Source organism: Scylla paramamosain, chromosome 5, assembly GCF_035594125.1.
Source record: "Scylla paramamosain isolate STU-SP2022 chromosome 5, ASM3559412v1, whole genome shotgun sequence".
In the NCBI taxonomy this organism is placed as follows: domain Eukaryota; kingdom Metazoa; phylum Arthropoda; class Malacostraca; order Decapoda; family Portunidae; genus Scylla; species Scylla paramamosain.
Window position 1 is genome coordinate 36252556 of NC_087155.1, and position 17500 is coordinate 36270055.

The 17500-nt window shown below is 41.0% G+C and overlaps 2 protein-coding genes across 3 annotated transcripts in view; one reads left to right on the top strand and one right to left on the bottom strand.

Moving 5' to 3' along the window:
- Positions 1 to 808: 808 nt before the first annotated feature.
- On the top strand, positions 809 to 1477 carry LOC135100984 (uncharacterized). Its single transcript, XM_064004600.1, has one exon. It carries the CDS (start codon positions 809 to 811, stop codon positions 1475 to 1477), a length of 669 nt encoding a protein of 222 aa, XP_063860670.1.
- Positions 1478 to 5714: 4237 nt separating this feature from the next.
- Positions 5715 to 17500, bottom strand: part of LOC135100906 (uncharacterized) — a 41716-nt gene continuing 29930 nt past the window's right edge. For both annotated transcript variants that reach the window (XR_010268969.1, XM_064004468.1), the window contains one exon: positions 5715 to 6954. Coding sequence is in view for 1 of the 2 variants with exons in the window: in XM_064004468.1 (XP_063860538.1) it covers positions 6732 to 6954 (223 nt within the window). In the remaining variant the exon portion in view is untranslated. The remainder of the gene's footprint in view (positions 6955 to 17500) is intronic.

A 17500-nucleotide genomic window follows, 5' to 3' on the forward strand; every position in this document is an offset into this window, starting at 1 on the left:
AAAATAAATAAATAAATAAATAAATAAATAAATAAATATATATATATATATATATATATATATATATATATATATATATATATATATATATATATATATATATATATATATATGTATGTATGTATGTAACGCCACCCCCCCTCCCCCCCGGTTCCCCCCTCCTCCCTCCTCACCGGTCCGATCAGAGCTCTAATGAGACGAGGCAAAGATCTTCACGGTGAAGAAGAAAAAAGAAGAGGAAGAGAGAAGAGGTGAAGCACGCACACACAATAGAAAAAAAAAAAGAAAACATTTTTGATTGGTAATGGTTCTCGCCTTCATCGTCATGGCCAGAGGGTAGGAGAGGTTAATTATCACACAGTACCTACAGTGTGGCTTTATTAGGAGGAACAAAAAATATAAAAATAGCAAAAATAATTAAATGAATAATACTGATGGGATTCTTTGGGTTGACTGACCCACTATGACACTATCGAGTGTTTAATCTAGAAAAAAAAAAAGAAAAGAAGGGACTTGAAATTCTGGTATGGCATATACAGTGCTCGCCATAAACATTGTCGCGGGAGACCACGGTGTCCGTTTCAATGATCAAAACGCGCGCGCTTTCCTTGGCGGGCCTCGGGTGCTTTAAATTCAGTTATCACACATCTGGCACCTCACCCGGGGTGTTGGGCAGCTTGCCAAGGCGGGAAGAAGTGACAGGCGCCTGTCAATCACTCTGATTGGGGGGTGTTTTGTTGCTGTCCTCCCGCGCCACCCCCCCACACTGGCTTGCAGTTACTCTCCTGTTTAGCTGTTGTCCTGCACAATGGTGCGCTACCAGATGTTGTCACGGGATGACATCGTAGCCATCTCATCTCTCCACAAGGCTGGGCACTCCACACGGGCTATCTCTGACCAGACGGGTGTCAGTGTCCGTCAAGTTCAACGATACGTGAGGCGCATGGCTGAAATGGGCGGCAACAAAATACCCGCGAAGAGGAAACCACCAGGAAACACCCGCAAAACTTCCCTACGAACCCTGAGGGTGGTACACCTTGAACTTGAACGCAATCCACGAGTATCAGCCAGAAAAATAAGGGAAGACAACTTTGGATTGCTGAGTAATGTGTCTGTGAGGACATTATCGCGCCGTATCCACGACGACCTCCAGTACCTGAGTTATGCAGCGCGCCCCAAGCCTGTGGTTTCTGTAGCCCAGCAAGAGAAGAGACTTGCATTTTGTGACAGGATGAAGGACTGGACTATCGAGCAGTGGCGTGGCGTGCTGTGGAGCGACGAGTCAAGATTCATAGTGACAGCCAGCAGTCAAGGTCGCGTGTACCGGCGCCCAGGCAGCGATCCCCTTGACCCCCGCTACACTGCTCCTGCCGTCAGGTTCCCTGATTCGTTGATGGTATGGGGATGCTTTTCCTACCATGGGGTGGGGAGCCTCGTGGTGTTACCCAAGAACACCACAATGAATCAGGGGAATTAAATTTAAAGCACCTGATGCCCGCCAAGAAAAGCGCGCGCGTTTTGATCCTTCAAACGGATACCGTTTTCTCCGGCGACAATGTTTATGACGACCACTGTACACTTATACTCCGTTACTTAACACTACGAATACACAAGAAAATAATTACTTTTATAACTCCTCAAGAGTACCATTGATTCTGGGCACCGTTATATCCCTAAATAGCGTCAGAGCCTTCATCCATCACTTCTCTACGGCAGTAATATTGCTCACAACACATTCACAGTAGATTATATTTGACTAAAGAAACATTACATGGCTAACACTTTCCCAAGACTCTGTGGCCTGTCTCCACGTGGGACCAACACCGGCTATTTTATCTGTTGCCAGAGGGAAGGGAGACGCCATTCTGTCAACACGTACAGTTACTATATCTTCACTAGAGACATGAATAATAAACATGAACACAGTAATATTCACTTCTAAATAAAAGAAAAATCAAATATTTCAGAGCTACGAGACCCACCTGTTGCCAGAGGGAAGGGAGACGCCATTCTGTGCTCTTCCCCTCAACACCCCCAGGCCTCTGAAGTTATTGGAACCTTAGCTAGTTCTCTCTCTCTCTCTTCTTTCACAAATAATTTTACTGAACCGTGAGTTTAAATAAAAATGCAGGAATAATTGGCTAGCAAGGTGAGCATATAGGCTGGACATTAGTTGAAGTTAATAATTGAATTCTAAATTACTAACATATTTTATAAGCTAGGGAATGACACCTTATGAGTTACTGGCAGGCTGACGCAACATGATGTAATCCTATTATTCGTATTACCACTGATTAGAGAAAACCACAGTTGAAATAAGTAAAGACTATTTATAACAAATGTTTCAAGACTTCTAAATCACTCCCACGAATACACGCCTTATAAATATACTTTTTCATATAATCACTAAACCTTTAATTACCGCTATTATCCTCCTCTTCACCGCAAGCTACAAAAGAAAACAATTATTGGGGAGACTCAAAGAAACACAGAAATAATAAAAAGGAGCGTTACATATGTGTGTGTGTGTGTGTGTGTGTGTGTGTGTGTGTGTGTGTGTGTGTGTGTGTGTGTGTGTGTGTGTGTGTGTGTGTACTAAGTAGGTACTAAAAAAAAAAAAAAAAAAATGGAGTGGAGTAAGGATGTCATACGTCTGATGGAATGTTAGGTATAATTGCAGTTTCCCCCAATAAAGCGCACGTCAGTATGAAGTGTCTCAAGGTGTAGATCACACACACTGCTAAGAGCATTTTTAACTCCATATTACCTTGTCGCAATCGAATAATAAGGTCGGGACGGAATTTCAAAGATTTACCTCAGTTTTTAGCTGGGATTCTGTTTCCAGTCATTGAAAGGATAGTGTGTATGTTCGTGTTTGTTATCAATGCTGGAATGTGTTCGTGTGTTTGTTATCAATGCTGCGCACACTCTAGCTGCGTGTTAGGTTGTTACCTTAGCTTTCTGGTTCTGATCGATTATACTAATGGTGGGGGTTCAAGGGGGCACAACCCCCTGGTTATAATAGGTTTTTGGTTTGCTACATTTGGGAAATTTCCTCGATTTCTAGGGAAATTTCCCTACATTTTCAGTCTATATCACTCGTATGTGCCCCCCCAAAAACCCCAGTTTCCCAAAGGCCCCCAACCAAGCTTGCTGGAGGGGTTGGGGGGTGTGGGTAGAGATTGGGGATATTGGGTGAAACTGCAAATTTACCGAATCTTAAAAAAAAAACATACGTGGCCGCAGCCAACTGCACATTTTCACTCATGACTACGGTCAGGAAGAAACTGGATACTATTGCACCACGGAACAATGATACACCACGTAGATACGCAACAAGTGGGTACAATACCCTGCTGCACCGTGTCATACACTAGGTGGTACGCAACAAGTGGGTACAATACGTGGAAATGCAACAAATGGACCCGGCTTAGCAGGGCAAGATGGCGTGCGTTTCAAAACAAACATAACACACAAGGGATCAAACCTGCAATAACTCACCAAATCTACACGTGGCTGGTGGTGACCTGACATAACCCGACCTCCAGACCTACACGTGGCAGTGGTGGAGACCTGACATAACCTAGAAAAAGCTTGTGGCCAGCCCAGGAGAAACGGTCACTTGCCACACGCGGGCACCCACACCACCACCTCACACCTAAACTTACTTTTCTCAGTCCTTCTTCATTTCACGGATTCTTGTGTTCTCTTGGAATCACAAATGAATGATTTATCTGCACTCTTCTCCTGTACTGCGAGAACAAACTGCAGAACAAAGGCACGGGGGAGACCAAAGACAGCATGCTTTTGCTCATGGCTGAATCTTGGCGGCAACTGCCCGCGGCTTGGCGTCGCCACGCCAACTCCCGCTAAATTTCGCTAAAGGGGGCCTCACAGGCACATACAGGGACGCCCACACATATTCAAACTAAATACATTATAATACACATATGTATTTAGCATAGAATAATACTCGCTCTCTTATTAACATTATTATTATTATTATTATTATTATTATTATTATTATTATTATTATTATCATTATTATCATTATCATTATTATCATTATCATTATTATTATTGTTGTTATTTTAAATGGCGTTATTTTTTGGTTGCATAATATTTAGAATACAGAAAAGGAAAACATTTTGTGATTCCTTTTAATTATTGGTGAAAATATATAAAAAAAAATACTTAATTATTATAAGTATTATGGTTGTTTTATTTGTTTATATTCTTTATTAATATTATCATCATCATCATCATCATCATCATCATCATCATAATAATAACAATAATAATAATGATAATAATAATAATAATAATAATAATAATAATAATAATAATAGTAATAATAATAATAATAATAATAATAATAATAATAATAATAATAATAATAATAATAATAATAGTAATAATAATAATAATAATAATAATAATAATAATAATAATAATAATAACCCATGTTTCTCTGCCTCAGCTTCGGTCTCTTTCATCTACCCTTGTCATTAATTTTTTTTTTTATCCTCTTCTAGTCTCTCTCTCTCTCTCTCTCTCTCTCTCTCTCTCTCTCTCTCTCTCTCTCTCTCTCTCTCTCTCTCTCTCTCTCTTAGTAATTTGTGTATAATTCAAAACTTTCATTCCGGAGCAGCAATTATGTCGCATTTTCAATTTAACGTTTTGTCATTACCTTTCATCATATTTGATAAGAGAGAGAGAGAGAGAGAGAGAGAGAGAGAGAGAGAGAGAGAGAGAGAGAGAGAGAGAGAGAGAGAGAGAGAGAGAGAATACCACCCTTATACCGAGCTGTCAGATGAAAGATGTGTGCCACTGAGGGTTGAGGGCGTGGCTGCCAGGTCCAATATGCGTGTTTTTCTATCAGTTAACACGTATATGTGGTATGGTATGATTGATTAATGCTTTTCTTTACTTCTTTAAGTATTATTGAAAATGTGAAGTCTCCAGCGTAATTTCTCTATTCTTTTTTTTTTTTTTCATGAGAGGAGACCGATCAACAAGGGAAAAAGGCTTTTTCCATCAGTTAACACAGTATGCGGTAAGAATTGATAGATTAATACCTTTTTCTTTACTTTTTTTTCCGTGTTATCACGCATAATTTCTTCATTTCATCCTATCACTCGTGTCAGATTTGGCTCAGCAGAAGCAAAGGTACGTACTAACTCTAAATATGCCGCTAGCTAAATATGCCGCTCACATATAAATTTAAATATACCGCTAGTTGGGTGTAAGATTCGATGTTGATAAGGAAGAGTTATAAAAATAACAAACTGCTATCTTATATAAATAAAGTATCAATAATCAGAAAGAAAATACTGGATTAACTAATGAAATAATTAAAAGTTACTATATGTCGTCAATCATGTGAACATGTAAGTGTATTTCAAAGATGTTATTTACCACAGAATAATGTTTACACCGCGCCAGCCTCTTTCCTGATCCTGTTTAAAGTTACAGGATGTGTTATCTTCTCTTCCTGCACCTGCTATTGATTCTGTAAGATTTTCTTTATCATACTTAATTATTCAGACAGTCAGTTAGAGGAGAGATGATGAGACAAAGCTTTTGGTTCCACCCTGTCTAGAAGAGCAGTATGAGTGGACCCCTCCCCAGACATGTGAAGCATACTCCACACCTGGATGGATAAGACCCTTGTACTGAGTTAGCAGCTTGGGGGAAGAAAATAAAAAACATCAGTTAGTTCTCCTTATAATTGATAAAGATGCAAACTTGGAATTATCATATAAACATTTGCTTCCTATCTTACCTCTGATAAATGAAAACACTAAGATTCTTCCATCAGGTAAGATAAATTAGCCAGATTCCTTCTTCATTTAGATAAAGCTACACACATTTCCCAATTTAGCATAACCACCACCAGTATCTCACTGTTAGCTAATCCCACACTCCCTACTTACTTCTGTATTTCCTCCTTCCTATGACTCGGATTCTTTCAAGAGGGGGGTTTCATAAAACTTCTTTTTGACCTTTCTTTTGGGACTGGCAGGTCAGTGGGTCTTTTTCCTTTTTGCTCTTTTTGTTGTCCTTGGCCAGTCCTCCTCTTACATGAAAAAAGAAAAAAATTAAGTTAAACAAATGAAAAAAAAAAAAAAAAAAAAAAAACACTTGGCAGGTAAGTATGTGTTCATAGGTGTGAATGTCACAACCAGCGACTACATTCGTGGTCTTCTTATTGCAGACTCCTCCAGAAGCAAGGAACTGCCAGTCCAGTACATCACAGGAGGCATTGCTATTGGGCGGCAAAAAAAATTCACCCTTCAGGAAGATATTTGACCACAGGTGTGTGTGCACGTGAGCGTGTGTGTGTGAATTAAGATCGAGGAGAAAGTAGAAAGTGGATGGAGGGATGGAACTGCAAAGGATGGGAGTCAGAGGTGAAGGTGCAAGGGACATGCAATGATGCAATATTCCTTTTTAATCTTCCCTGTAAAATTTAATCTTATAAAATCCTGATGTGCCTTCATTCCATACAGCCTGCATTTTACTACTACATTATTACACAACATAAAAGCATAATACACTTCAGCTTTTTCCACAATGACAATATTTCTTTTCAATCTTCCGTACCAGACTTTCTTTCTCTACAAATCCTTATTCTTCCCACAGTCTGCAGAAGATGTGTGAGTCAGACCTGATGAACAAGCTGAGGACCAAATGGCTATCAGCAGGAACCTCAACATGTGGCAGGAAGACTAAAAATCACAGCCAGCCTCTCTGATGTGGCTGCAGTCTTCATCCTCTTGATGGGTGGTGCAGCATTTAGCTGTCTGCTGCTGCTGCTGCTGCTGCTGCTGCTGCTGGAGTATGTGGTGGGTAGTGATGCAGGTGTGACATAATGGCTTGTATTCTGAAATGCTCTGCTCTCTCACCATGACCATTTTCAGAGGCCACATAGATGGGTTCTCAAGGTTTCTTCTGTTGATAAATTTGAAATCTTGTTAATTTGGCATTAGACCTGTATAAGCACTCTTAACATTTGTGTACCTTCATCTAGAGGCTTTTGAAAGCAGTGGAGGTGAAATTTAGAAGACCTAACACTTGAAAGCAACAATGATAACCTTCAGTTCTATCTACCTAGTACAGTATATGGACCGGCTGACAAACCCACACAGGGATGCCAAGGCAAAGCACATAACATACCTTAACGATTGAAAGTCTAACATATCCTGCCATGTAAATAAGAGCATAAGGGAAGCTGCAAGACTACACTAGGCAGGCCCTCTATAAAGCATATTTACCACACTTACAGGTACAACATGCAAGACAGAGGTGGTGGATGATGAGTTCCTGGGGATTGCTGACCTCAATGAAGTACAGACATAACAAGAGATGGGAGACCTGCACTGTTAAAGCCTTAAGCATTCTAATCACATTCCATGTAACTCTCTTCACTCTTAGATCCCTTATTGGGTATTCTTATGTATAGTTGCTCGCAAATATGGAGTTTAGTTATAACTTTTGTGCTTTATTACCACTGGGGAAATGTCACATGGCTCAAAAGAGCTTGAAGGCTTGGGGACTTGGTATGGGTCAATACAGCACTGGCTGGTGGCTAGCTTGACACACACACACACACACACACATACACGTATGATGCAGCACTTAACAACTACATTACAGTATTATTACAGGTACCATCTCTTAAGATGGTAGGCATAAAATGTTATCTGCCATTTAATAATGGTTTTCTATAGATCTGAATGTAAGGCAACTCCACTCACAGGGAGAACACATGAGGTAAATAATGAACTGCTTACAAGAACAGAGAACAGTAACAGGACACATGCAGTGCTGATAAGGAAAACCATACCAGTACCTCAGAAAAGTACACCATACACAAAGAAAATCACACCAATAAGTCAGGGAGAAAAAAAAAAAAAAACCTAACCTAATGACATGGGGACTAAACCTGATTGCCTTGTCCATTCCAATTTCCATCTATTTCTTGTCTAAGACCATTTGTTTTTGGACATATGAGTACACAGTACACTTGTTACCTTGACCTGAGTCACTGCCAGGATCAGTACTATGCCATTTATCTAGTGCTGCATGGTTGTAGGTTTTCAGGATGAAAGGTGCATGCAGGACACCACCTAACGATCGCTTTGCTTGGGTAAGTCCCCCATGGACTGTGATCTAGTTAATAAATGTCTTGATCTCATCCATACCCTGGAAGGTGCTGGTGCCACGGTCCATTTCACCTGGATACCCTCTCACGTGGGTATCCCGCTTAATGAAGAGGCAGACTGCCTTGCTCAATGTGCCCTTCAGGATGACAAGGTGGACCCTGGTGCTGAGTACACTGTGGGCTATGTTAAGAGTAGCATTAAGGACTTTGTACATAGTAGCATTAGTGATCAGTTGGAGCTCTGTTGCCATAGGGGCAGTGGCAGTAGTGTTCACTATGTACATGTCTCCCACCTATGGGAGACACATTGCATCACACAACAGGGTGGCAATGAGGCTCAGTTTAGGCTATAAATACTTTTGGGAAGTCGGTGCTTCTCCTGGCGTGTGCTGTGTGCTGTGTGCTGTGTGCTGCACCAAGGGGACACACTGCGTCATTATGTCACGGAATGTCCTCTCGTTGCTACATTTATGCTGCAAGGTCAACATGACTTGTACACCCTCATTGACCATTTCTTGGACTCAGTCACTCTCAGGGATATACTCAAGGAATATCCTACGTTTGCTCCCAGACTGTAGGATATTTATGCAATAAGGTGTGCAATATCTGTGTAGCTGCACCGGCAGGTCTTCATTACCTCTCAGGTGATCTGTTTTACTGATAGTATTACTGTCAAGTTTGGCAAATTCCTTGCAATCATCTAAATCATGATCCTTTGTACAGTAGTGACAGAACCATCCTTTCCTTTCCTGCTCCTTGGGATACTGTTTGTTGGCTTGGACACTTCCTTTACTTTGGCATGAGCACAATGGTTTTTCCTCAATTGATTTAGCCATGAAAGTTCTACTCCCTCTATTTTTTGTCATGGCGTTTGATTCCCTTGGTTTCCAATTGGCTGCTTGTGTTTGAGTTTTGATCCAATCATTTCCTTCTGTATTTACTGAATCCCAGTAAACAAAGGGATTGCTTGCTCCTTTTGCTTCCTTCTGGATAAATTCACATAACATTTTAAAGGGTGGGTGGTGCTCTTCATCACTGCTAGGAGTGTTGCTGTTACTGTTAGTATCAAGATATGTCTTTACTTGCTTTCTTCACTCATGAACAATATGATTAGGGAGTTTTGCTAGCATCTTTCTCTGCTCTCTACAGTTGTTCAGAAATGACAAATGAGAAGTGTGTTTCATTGCAGCTAGACAGCACTTCAAAAAATCTGAGATTGCTGTTAATGCTGGACCGTTATGCTGAGAGATCGGTAGCCAATTCATTAACTTTTTTGTGTAAGCATCAGCCATGATACTTTTGTTTCCAAATCTATCCATAAGAATTTTCTTTGCTTGCCCATAGTCAGCATCAGAGTTAAAGTGCATGATGATGATAATAACAATAATAATAATAATAATAATAATAATAATAATAATAATAATAATAATAATAATAATAATAATAATGATGATCATACATACATACATGTACCAAAGCAGTCTCCCTCACAAAAAAAAGTGGTAGTCATGATGAGGCACAGAACTTTCAAGCACACACACTCATTCACACCTTTCTTTTAGCCCCTTGGCCTCCGATAGAAAAGGGAAAGTACTCTTGCCTTCACTTTATGAGGATCAGTTGCACAGCTTGGGCAGTTTTGCTGGAAAAACTCAAAAATTATTTATCCAAAAAAAAGATGCATTGGGTGAGCTTAGTGACGCAGGACACAGAAGATTTTGTTTAGAGCGTGCAGGTATTCTCATTATCACCAATCTAGTGAGGGAAGCCTTACAGAGTGACACAGAGGAACAACACACACACCACCAAAATGAAGGTAATCATAACACTTAGACATCTTGCTGCTTTGAAAAGTTACTGTGAAAATGCAGTTCAAGTAGTGATGGCATCGTAGGTCATCAAGAGCCACAGGTGGCTTACTCCTGAGTGTCAAATCCTGTTTGTTTACCTTGAGGATCTTTAATAGGATCACATTTACCTTATTTCAAAGATTGAATTACTGTCTTACCCACTGTGTCTCTCCTTCAAATATATAAAACAAAGAAAATATTTAAATAAACTATAAATTAATAATAAATGGCAGCTTTTGCTATGTCTTTTAATATATGGAATCGAATAACTTTGTTCAGGAACTGAATTATGGTACAGCAACTGAATGAATCATTTCAAAATTGTTAGAAAACCGATTTGTTCAGAAAGGGAGGCATTCAGTAACTAAGGTTCCACTGTAATAATAATAATAATAATAATAATAATCTTTCTATATACCAGGCTGGTAATTCCTCACAGGGTGGCACAATATTATTACACCATTTTTTAGGGGCTAATATCTTTAAGATAAGTTATGTTTGTAATAAGCTACATCATTCAAATATACAAAAAAATACTAAAACTTTATTACAGATCTCAGTTTTGACTTAGACTATTAAACAGGAACATTTTCATTTTACTTTTTGAAAATATTGAAATTACAACAATTTTTTGTATCATCAGGCAATATGTTCCATACTTTGGGACCAACACAGTGTGTGGAAAATTTATACAAACTAGTTCTTGCTTGTGGGCAAATGAGATTAAGATGATTTCCTCGGGTACCTTGGCTATGGTGGAATATATTAAATATTATGTTATTAGGATCATTACCATTAATATTTTTATATATGGTCAGCGCTATGAAATATTTCTTTAAGAGGTCGAAAGTTAGTATATTTAAGTCCTTAAACAGTAAGTCGATGTAATCATATTTACCTTTGAAGTACCCCTATTCTGTCCACCTCTCTAATGCAAGAGTTAACCAGTATTCTCAGTCATTCATCCCTTTCTCTGGTAAACTCTGGAACTCCCTGCCTGCTTCTGTATTTCCACCTTCCTATGACTTGAATTCCTTCAAGAGGGAGGTTTCAAGACACTTATCCACCAATTTTTGACCACTGCTTTGACCCTTTTATGGGACTGGCATTTTAGTGGGCATTTTTTTTTTTTATTAGATTTTTGTTGCCCTTGGCCAGTGTCCTTCCTACATAAAAAAAAAAAAAAAAAAGACTACTATTCCCTCTTTCAATGACACTCAACTGTCCCCCTCTTCTACACTCTTTCAGCTCTGTCTGTCAACATCTACCTTTCCTTCTTGCTGGAAGTTTGCCTACATTCAACCTGTTCCTAAAATGGGTGACCGCTCTAATCCCTCAAACTACCGTCCTATTGCTTTAATTCCCTGCTTATCTAAAGTTTTTGAATCTATCCTCAACAGGAAGATTCTTAAACATCTATCACTTCACAACCTTCTATCTGATCGCCAGTATGGGTTCCGTCAAGGCCGCTCTACTGGTGATCTTCTGGCTTTCCATACTGAGTCTTGGTCATCCTCTTTTAGAGACTTTGGTGAAACTTTTGCTGTTGCCTTGGACATATCAAAAGCCTTTGATAGAGTCTGGCACAAAGCTTTGATTTCAAAACTATCCTCCTACGGTTTCTATCCTTCTCTCTGTAACTTCATCTCAAGTTTCCTTTCTGACCGTTCTAAACCAAACTTCTTGTCCTATCCACTCCTATGCTGATGATACCACCCTGCACTTTTCCACGTCTTTTCATAGACGTCCAACCCTTCAGGAGGTAAACATATCATGCAGGGAAGCCACAGAACACCTGACTTCTGATCTTTCTAAAATTTCTGATTGGGGCAGAGCAAACTTGGTATTGTTCAATGCCTCAAAAACTCAATTCCTCCATCTATCAACTCGACACAATCTTCCAGACAACTATCCCCTCTTCTTCAATGACACTCAACTGTCCCCCTCTTCTACACTGAACATCCTCGGTCTGTCCTTTACTTATAATCTGAACTGGAAACTTCACATCTCATCTCTAGCTAAAACAGCTTCTATGAAGTTAGGTGTTCTGAGACGTCTCCGCCAGTTTTTCTCACCCCCCCCAGCTGCTAACTCTGTGCAAGGGCCTTATCCGTCCATGTATGGAGAATGCTTCACATGTCTGGGGGGTTCATCACAAATGTCCCCGGGTTGGACTGTTTTCCTCCTACTTTCTCTATTATCATTTTCAGTCCAGAGCGGGATGTTGCCTCTGTGTGTGCAATGATATAACTTGCTCTCCTGCCCATGCTCTTGAGTCTTCTGAATTTTCTACCATCTGGCTATCACTGCAGAGTCACTTAAGCTAAATTTATCTGTGCTGTATACCTCTCACCTAACTCCTCTAACTATAAAAACTTTTTTGACCATTTAACTTCCAAAATGAGAGAGAGAGAGAGAGAGAGAGAGAGAGAGAGAGAGAGAGAGAGAGAGAGAGAGAGAGAGTACAGCATACACTGTATTTCTCAACATATCCACTTTTGCAAAACTGTATTAAACCGCCCTTGTGCAGCACGGCCTGAAGTCATGCAAAGGAGGAGGAGGAGGAGGAGGAGGAGGAGGAGGAGGAGGAGGAGGAGGAGGAGGAGGGAAGCAAGGAATACTAGAATCCTAATGTTCCCACTGTTACCTCAGCCAGTCTCAAATTTTCTCTAAAGTGATCCATTTTCTTCCGAGAAACGCACAGGTATCTAAGTTAGGTGCGCCGGGAGGGAATTAGCGCTGGTATGTAACGGTAAGGCCAATGCCTGCATATTATAGTCAGAGAGAGAGAGAGAGAGAGAGAGAGAGAGAGAGAGAGAGAGAGAGAGAGAGAGAGAGAGAGAGAGAGAGAGAGAGAGAGAGAGAGAGAGAGAGAGAGAGAACCTTAGTACCCTGCTACAGCATTATTCAGGACAGACAACAGGCACACCATCCAGATACAACTTAATGTTAGCCTAATCAAATACAAATTAGTACATTCATAAACAACAATACATAAATACATTACATTACTAAATAAGGTAATAAAAAGTATCAGAAGGTATTGATGATAGTGTTCCTCAAACTTTTCCATTCCATTCCTCTCCCAAAAAAATAAATAAAAAAGTAAAAAAATAAAAAATCCCCATGGCCCATGGCTGCCTTCAGCTCTCTCTCTCTCTCTCTCTCTCTCTCTCTCTCTCTCTCTCTCTCTCTCTCTCTCTCTCTCTCTCTCTCTCTCTCTCTCTCTCTCTGTCCTTCACCATTTCTCCCACCCCCCCAAAAAAAGTAATGTTGAAGCTAAACTATTTCTGCCATAATCCCTCTTTATCACCATAGTATCTAGGTCCAGTCAGCAGTCAAGGAATGTTTTATTTATCTTTCAATTGAAAGTATAGGGTACGTGAATGGGAGGAAAGAGAATAGCCTATCGGGGTGCCGTTTTTTTTTTTTTTTTTTTTTTTATGTAAGAAGGACACTGGCCAAGGACAACAAAAATCCAATAAAAAAATATGCCCACTGAAATGGCAGTCCCATAAAAGGATCAAAGCAGTGGTCAAAAATTGATGAATAAGTGTCTTGAAACCTCCCTCTTGAAGGAATTCAAGTCACAGGAAGGTGGAAATACAGAAGCAGGCAGGGAATTCCAGAGTTTACCAGAGAAAGGGATGAATGACTGAGAATACTGGTTAACTCTTGCGTTAGAGAGGTGGACAGAATAGGAGTGAGAGAAAGAAAGAAGAAAGAAAGAGAAAGTCTTGTGCAGTGAGGCCGCAGGAGGAGGGGAGGCATGCAGTTAGCAAGATCAGAAGAGCAGTTAGCATGAAAATAGCGGTAGAAGACAGCTAGAGTTGAAACATTGCGGCGGTGAGGGACTCACCGAGACTGCAGCTCACGACCTGGGGTTCGAGGGAACGAGAAACTTACAAGCCAGCGTTGTCTTGGTCGTCTGCCTGGCTGGTCAGGCAGACCAAGTCTGCCTAGACCAGCCTAGACTAGGACCAAGTCTGGTCCTATTCATCTTGCTTAGGATCTTGTCCTTAAAACATGCCGTGCCCTCGTAAGAAGTAAAGGCCTCAGAAATAACTAATTAGGTTCTTACAAGTGTTTTCTCTTTCCTTTGGTGATCCAAAGTAATTGTACAACTTTTTTTTGTGTGTGTATGTGCTCAAGAGAGAAAGACTCAAAGGCAAAAACAGTCACGAAGGAAAGGTTCACTAATTAATTGAAAAAAAATAAATAAGAAAAAAACTAAAGAACCAATTTACAAGGACCATAGAAACCTTCTTTAAGACGCAAATAACTTCCAGTACAGCATGTCAAAAGTAGTCAAGTTAAGATGCCAAAACATTTCCCTTCTCGTTAATCTAAAGTCGCTGTTGTGGATTATATGATTCATTACATTTGTATCTCTCTCTCTCTCTCTCTCTCTCTCTCTCTCTCTCTCTCTCTCTCTCTCTCTCTCCCAATGTGCATGAGTTTATCTCCATACAGTGTGCTTATAATGGCTGTTAAATGTTAACCATTGCTCATTGCTTATTTGCAGATTCATCTCGTATTACAGGAATTCCCTTTTTCTTTATAAATCAACTATTAAAAAAGTGGTAAGGACGAGCAGATAGACATGTTGGCAATCTGTTTAAAACCATTGTGTGTTGTGTGTCTGGTGGTAACTGAATACGTACAACTCAGGGCCTGTGCTTTGAAACTCTTGTTCTCTCCTAAGGACTATTTTCAAAGGACACAGATATTTGGTCAATCTTATGTTTTTTTTTTTTTTCCTTTTTATTAATGGTGGGTAATCATTATTAGCTATCACCAAAATCATGAAAACACCTTTAAGAAACTGTTACTTTTACTTGAGCTTCTTCTCCAAAAAGCATAATAACTTCCACTAGAGCCCGTTGACCTAAGACACCGACAAACACTCCAAAACACAACCAAAACTCCCCAAAATACATCTAAACCCACCTAAGGTACCCAGAAACACACATACCCCGCCCACAGCACACCCGTACCCACTCAAAACACATCCAAACTCATTCAAAACAGCCCAAAAACACTTAAAACATCCCAACACACACCCAAACTCATCCAAAACTGACCAAAACACCCTAAAATACTCCTAAGACACCCCAAATCACATCAAGAATGATAAAAAAGAAATCTAAATACATAAAATAAATATATGAGACAGGCAGGGAACAGAGTATTGAGGTACAGGGGGCAGGAAGGGTGTACTAAGGAGTAGGGAGAGAGAGGGTGTAGTAAGGTGGGACAGACATTCAGACAGGGAAAGTAGAAAGTAGACAGGGTTTATTGAGGTGAAGGACAAACAGGAATAGTTTAATGAGATGCAGGGGCGAGACAGGGTGTATTAAGCTCTAGGGGCAGACAGGAGGGGTGTACTAAGGTGTATGAAGACAGGAAGGGTGTACTGAGGTGTGGGACAGACAGACAGACAGACAGAGGGAGAGAATAAAAGAGAAAATTTGAATGACAGACAGACAGACAGACAGAGGGAGAGAATAAAAGAGAAAATTTGAGTGACATAGACAAAGGATATGAGAGAGAGAGAGAGAGAGAGAGAGAGAGAGAGAGAGAGAGAGAGAGAGAGAGAGAGAGAGAGAGAGAGAGAGAGAGAGAGAGAGAGAGAGAGAGAGAGAGAGAGAGAGAGAGAGAGAGAGTGTACTAGTCATCTCTATCATTGAACATAAATTCCTAATATATGTAAAGGTTTGTGTATACTAACCTTACTTAATGTGCATAGATTTCTGAGCATATACCAGCATCTCTTATGAGTTTATGTGTGTGTATCAGATTTAGCAAGTGTATGGATGCGTCTCTAAGTGTATCCCAGTGTTTGTATACAAGTTTGTGTGTGTATACCAGACTTAGTAAGCGTGTGTGTGTTTCTAAGAATATACAACCAATAGCAAGTGTTTGTATATGTCTCTAAGTGTATACCTGTGTTAATTGTCTGTTTGTGCGTGTATACCAGCATTACATAGTGTTTGTAATGGTTTGTGTGTATACTAGTCTTTTTTAATTGTTACCAACTATCCCAGCCCCTCCAGACCCACCTGAGGCATACAGCGTCACCCCAGAGTACAGCCCCAGGTTCGTCTGGCTAGCCCCGATGACGATGAAAGCAGGAACCATCATTATCACCTGCTGTGGTTGATGATGATGGGAGGGAGGGAGGGAGGGAGGGAGGGAGGGAGAGGGGGAGAGAGAGAGAGAGAGAGAGAGAGAGAGAGAGAGAGAGAGAGAGAGAGAGAGAGAGAGAGAGAGAGAGAGAGAGAGAGAGAGAGAGAGAGAGAGAGAGAACTAAGACCTAACCTAACAAAAACCAACTTAAGATATAATATAACTTTAAAGAGAGAGAGAGAGAGTAAGAAGGGAGATTAGAGAGAGAGGGAGAGGGAGAGAACCTAACCTGCCTAGGAGAAATAATTTGAATATACAGTAAAATCCCTCTCATCCGGCATTCGAGTATCCGGCAGCTTCAAGTATCCGGCACATTTTTCCCTCAGCCTTAAAATCAATAAAAAATCAATGTGTACTCACAAAATCGATTAAAATTCCCGCGCAAGGCATACTTTGTCCCCTCGCCACCAGAGAACACTGCTTCACGCCACCCGTGGCCCACTGCACTGTGTTTACTGAGTGACTCAGTCCCGCGTGTGCACTGTTTATCGCCTGACGCCTTCATCATGCCTAAAGTTGTAGAAAAGAGGAAGCGTGTTGTGCTTACACTTAAGCAGCTGATCAGATCAGCTGATCTTTGTTATGGTAAGATGCGTGAGTGTAGGGTGGTGATTGTGGACATAATTTCACTTCTATTCAAGTATCTGGCAATATTCAAGTAGTGCCTCTTCTATCCAGCTTGCCTCTCTTCCTCTCGTGTGTGCAGAGGTGACTCGGAACCCGAGGCTTGCCTCTCTTCCTCTCGTGTGTGCACAAGTGACTCGGAACCCGAGGTTTGCCTCTCTTCCTCTCGTGTGTGCAGAGGTGACTCGGAACCCGAGGTTTGCCTCTCTTCCTCTCGTGTGTGCAGAGGTGACTCGGAACCCGAGGCTTGCCTCTCTTCCTCTCGTGTGTGCACAGGTGACTCGGAACCCGAGGTTTGCCTCTCTTCCTCTCGTGTGTGCAGAGGTGACTCGGAACCCGAGGTTTGCCTCTCTTTCTCTCGTGTGTGCAGAGGTGACTCGGAACCCGAGGTTTGCCTCTCTTCCTCTCGTGTGTGCAGAGGTGACTCGGAACCCGAGGTTTGCCTCTCTTCCTCTCGTGTGTGCAGAGGTGACTCGGAACCCGAGGTTTGCCTCTCTTCCTCTCGTGTGTGCACAGGTGACTCGGAACCCGAGGTTTGCCTCTCTTCCTCTCGTGTGTGCAGAGGTGACTCGGAACCCGAGGTTTGCCTCTCTTTCTCTCGTGTGTGCAGAGGTGACTCGGAACCCGAGGTTTGCCTCTCTTCCTCTCGTGTGTGCACAGGTGACTCGGA

Excerpts from the sequence above, each read along its gene's own strand:
- LOC135100984 (XM_064004600.1), top strand. The coding sequence starts at position 809 with ATGGTGCGCTACCAGATGTTGTCACGGGATGACATCGTAGCCATCTCA.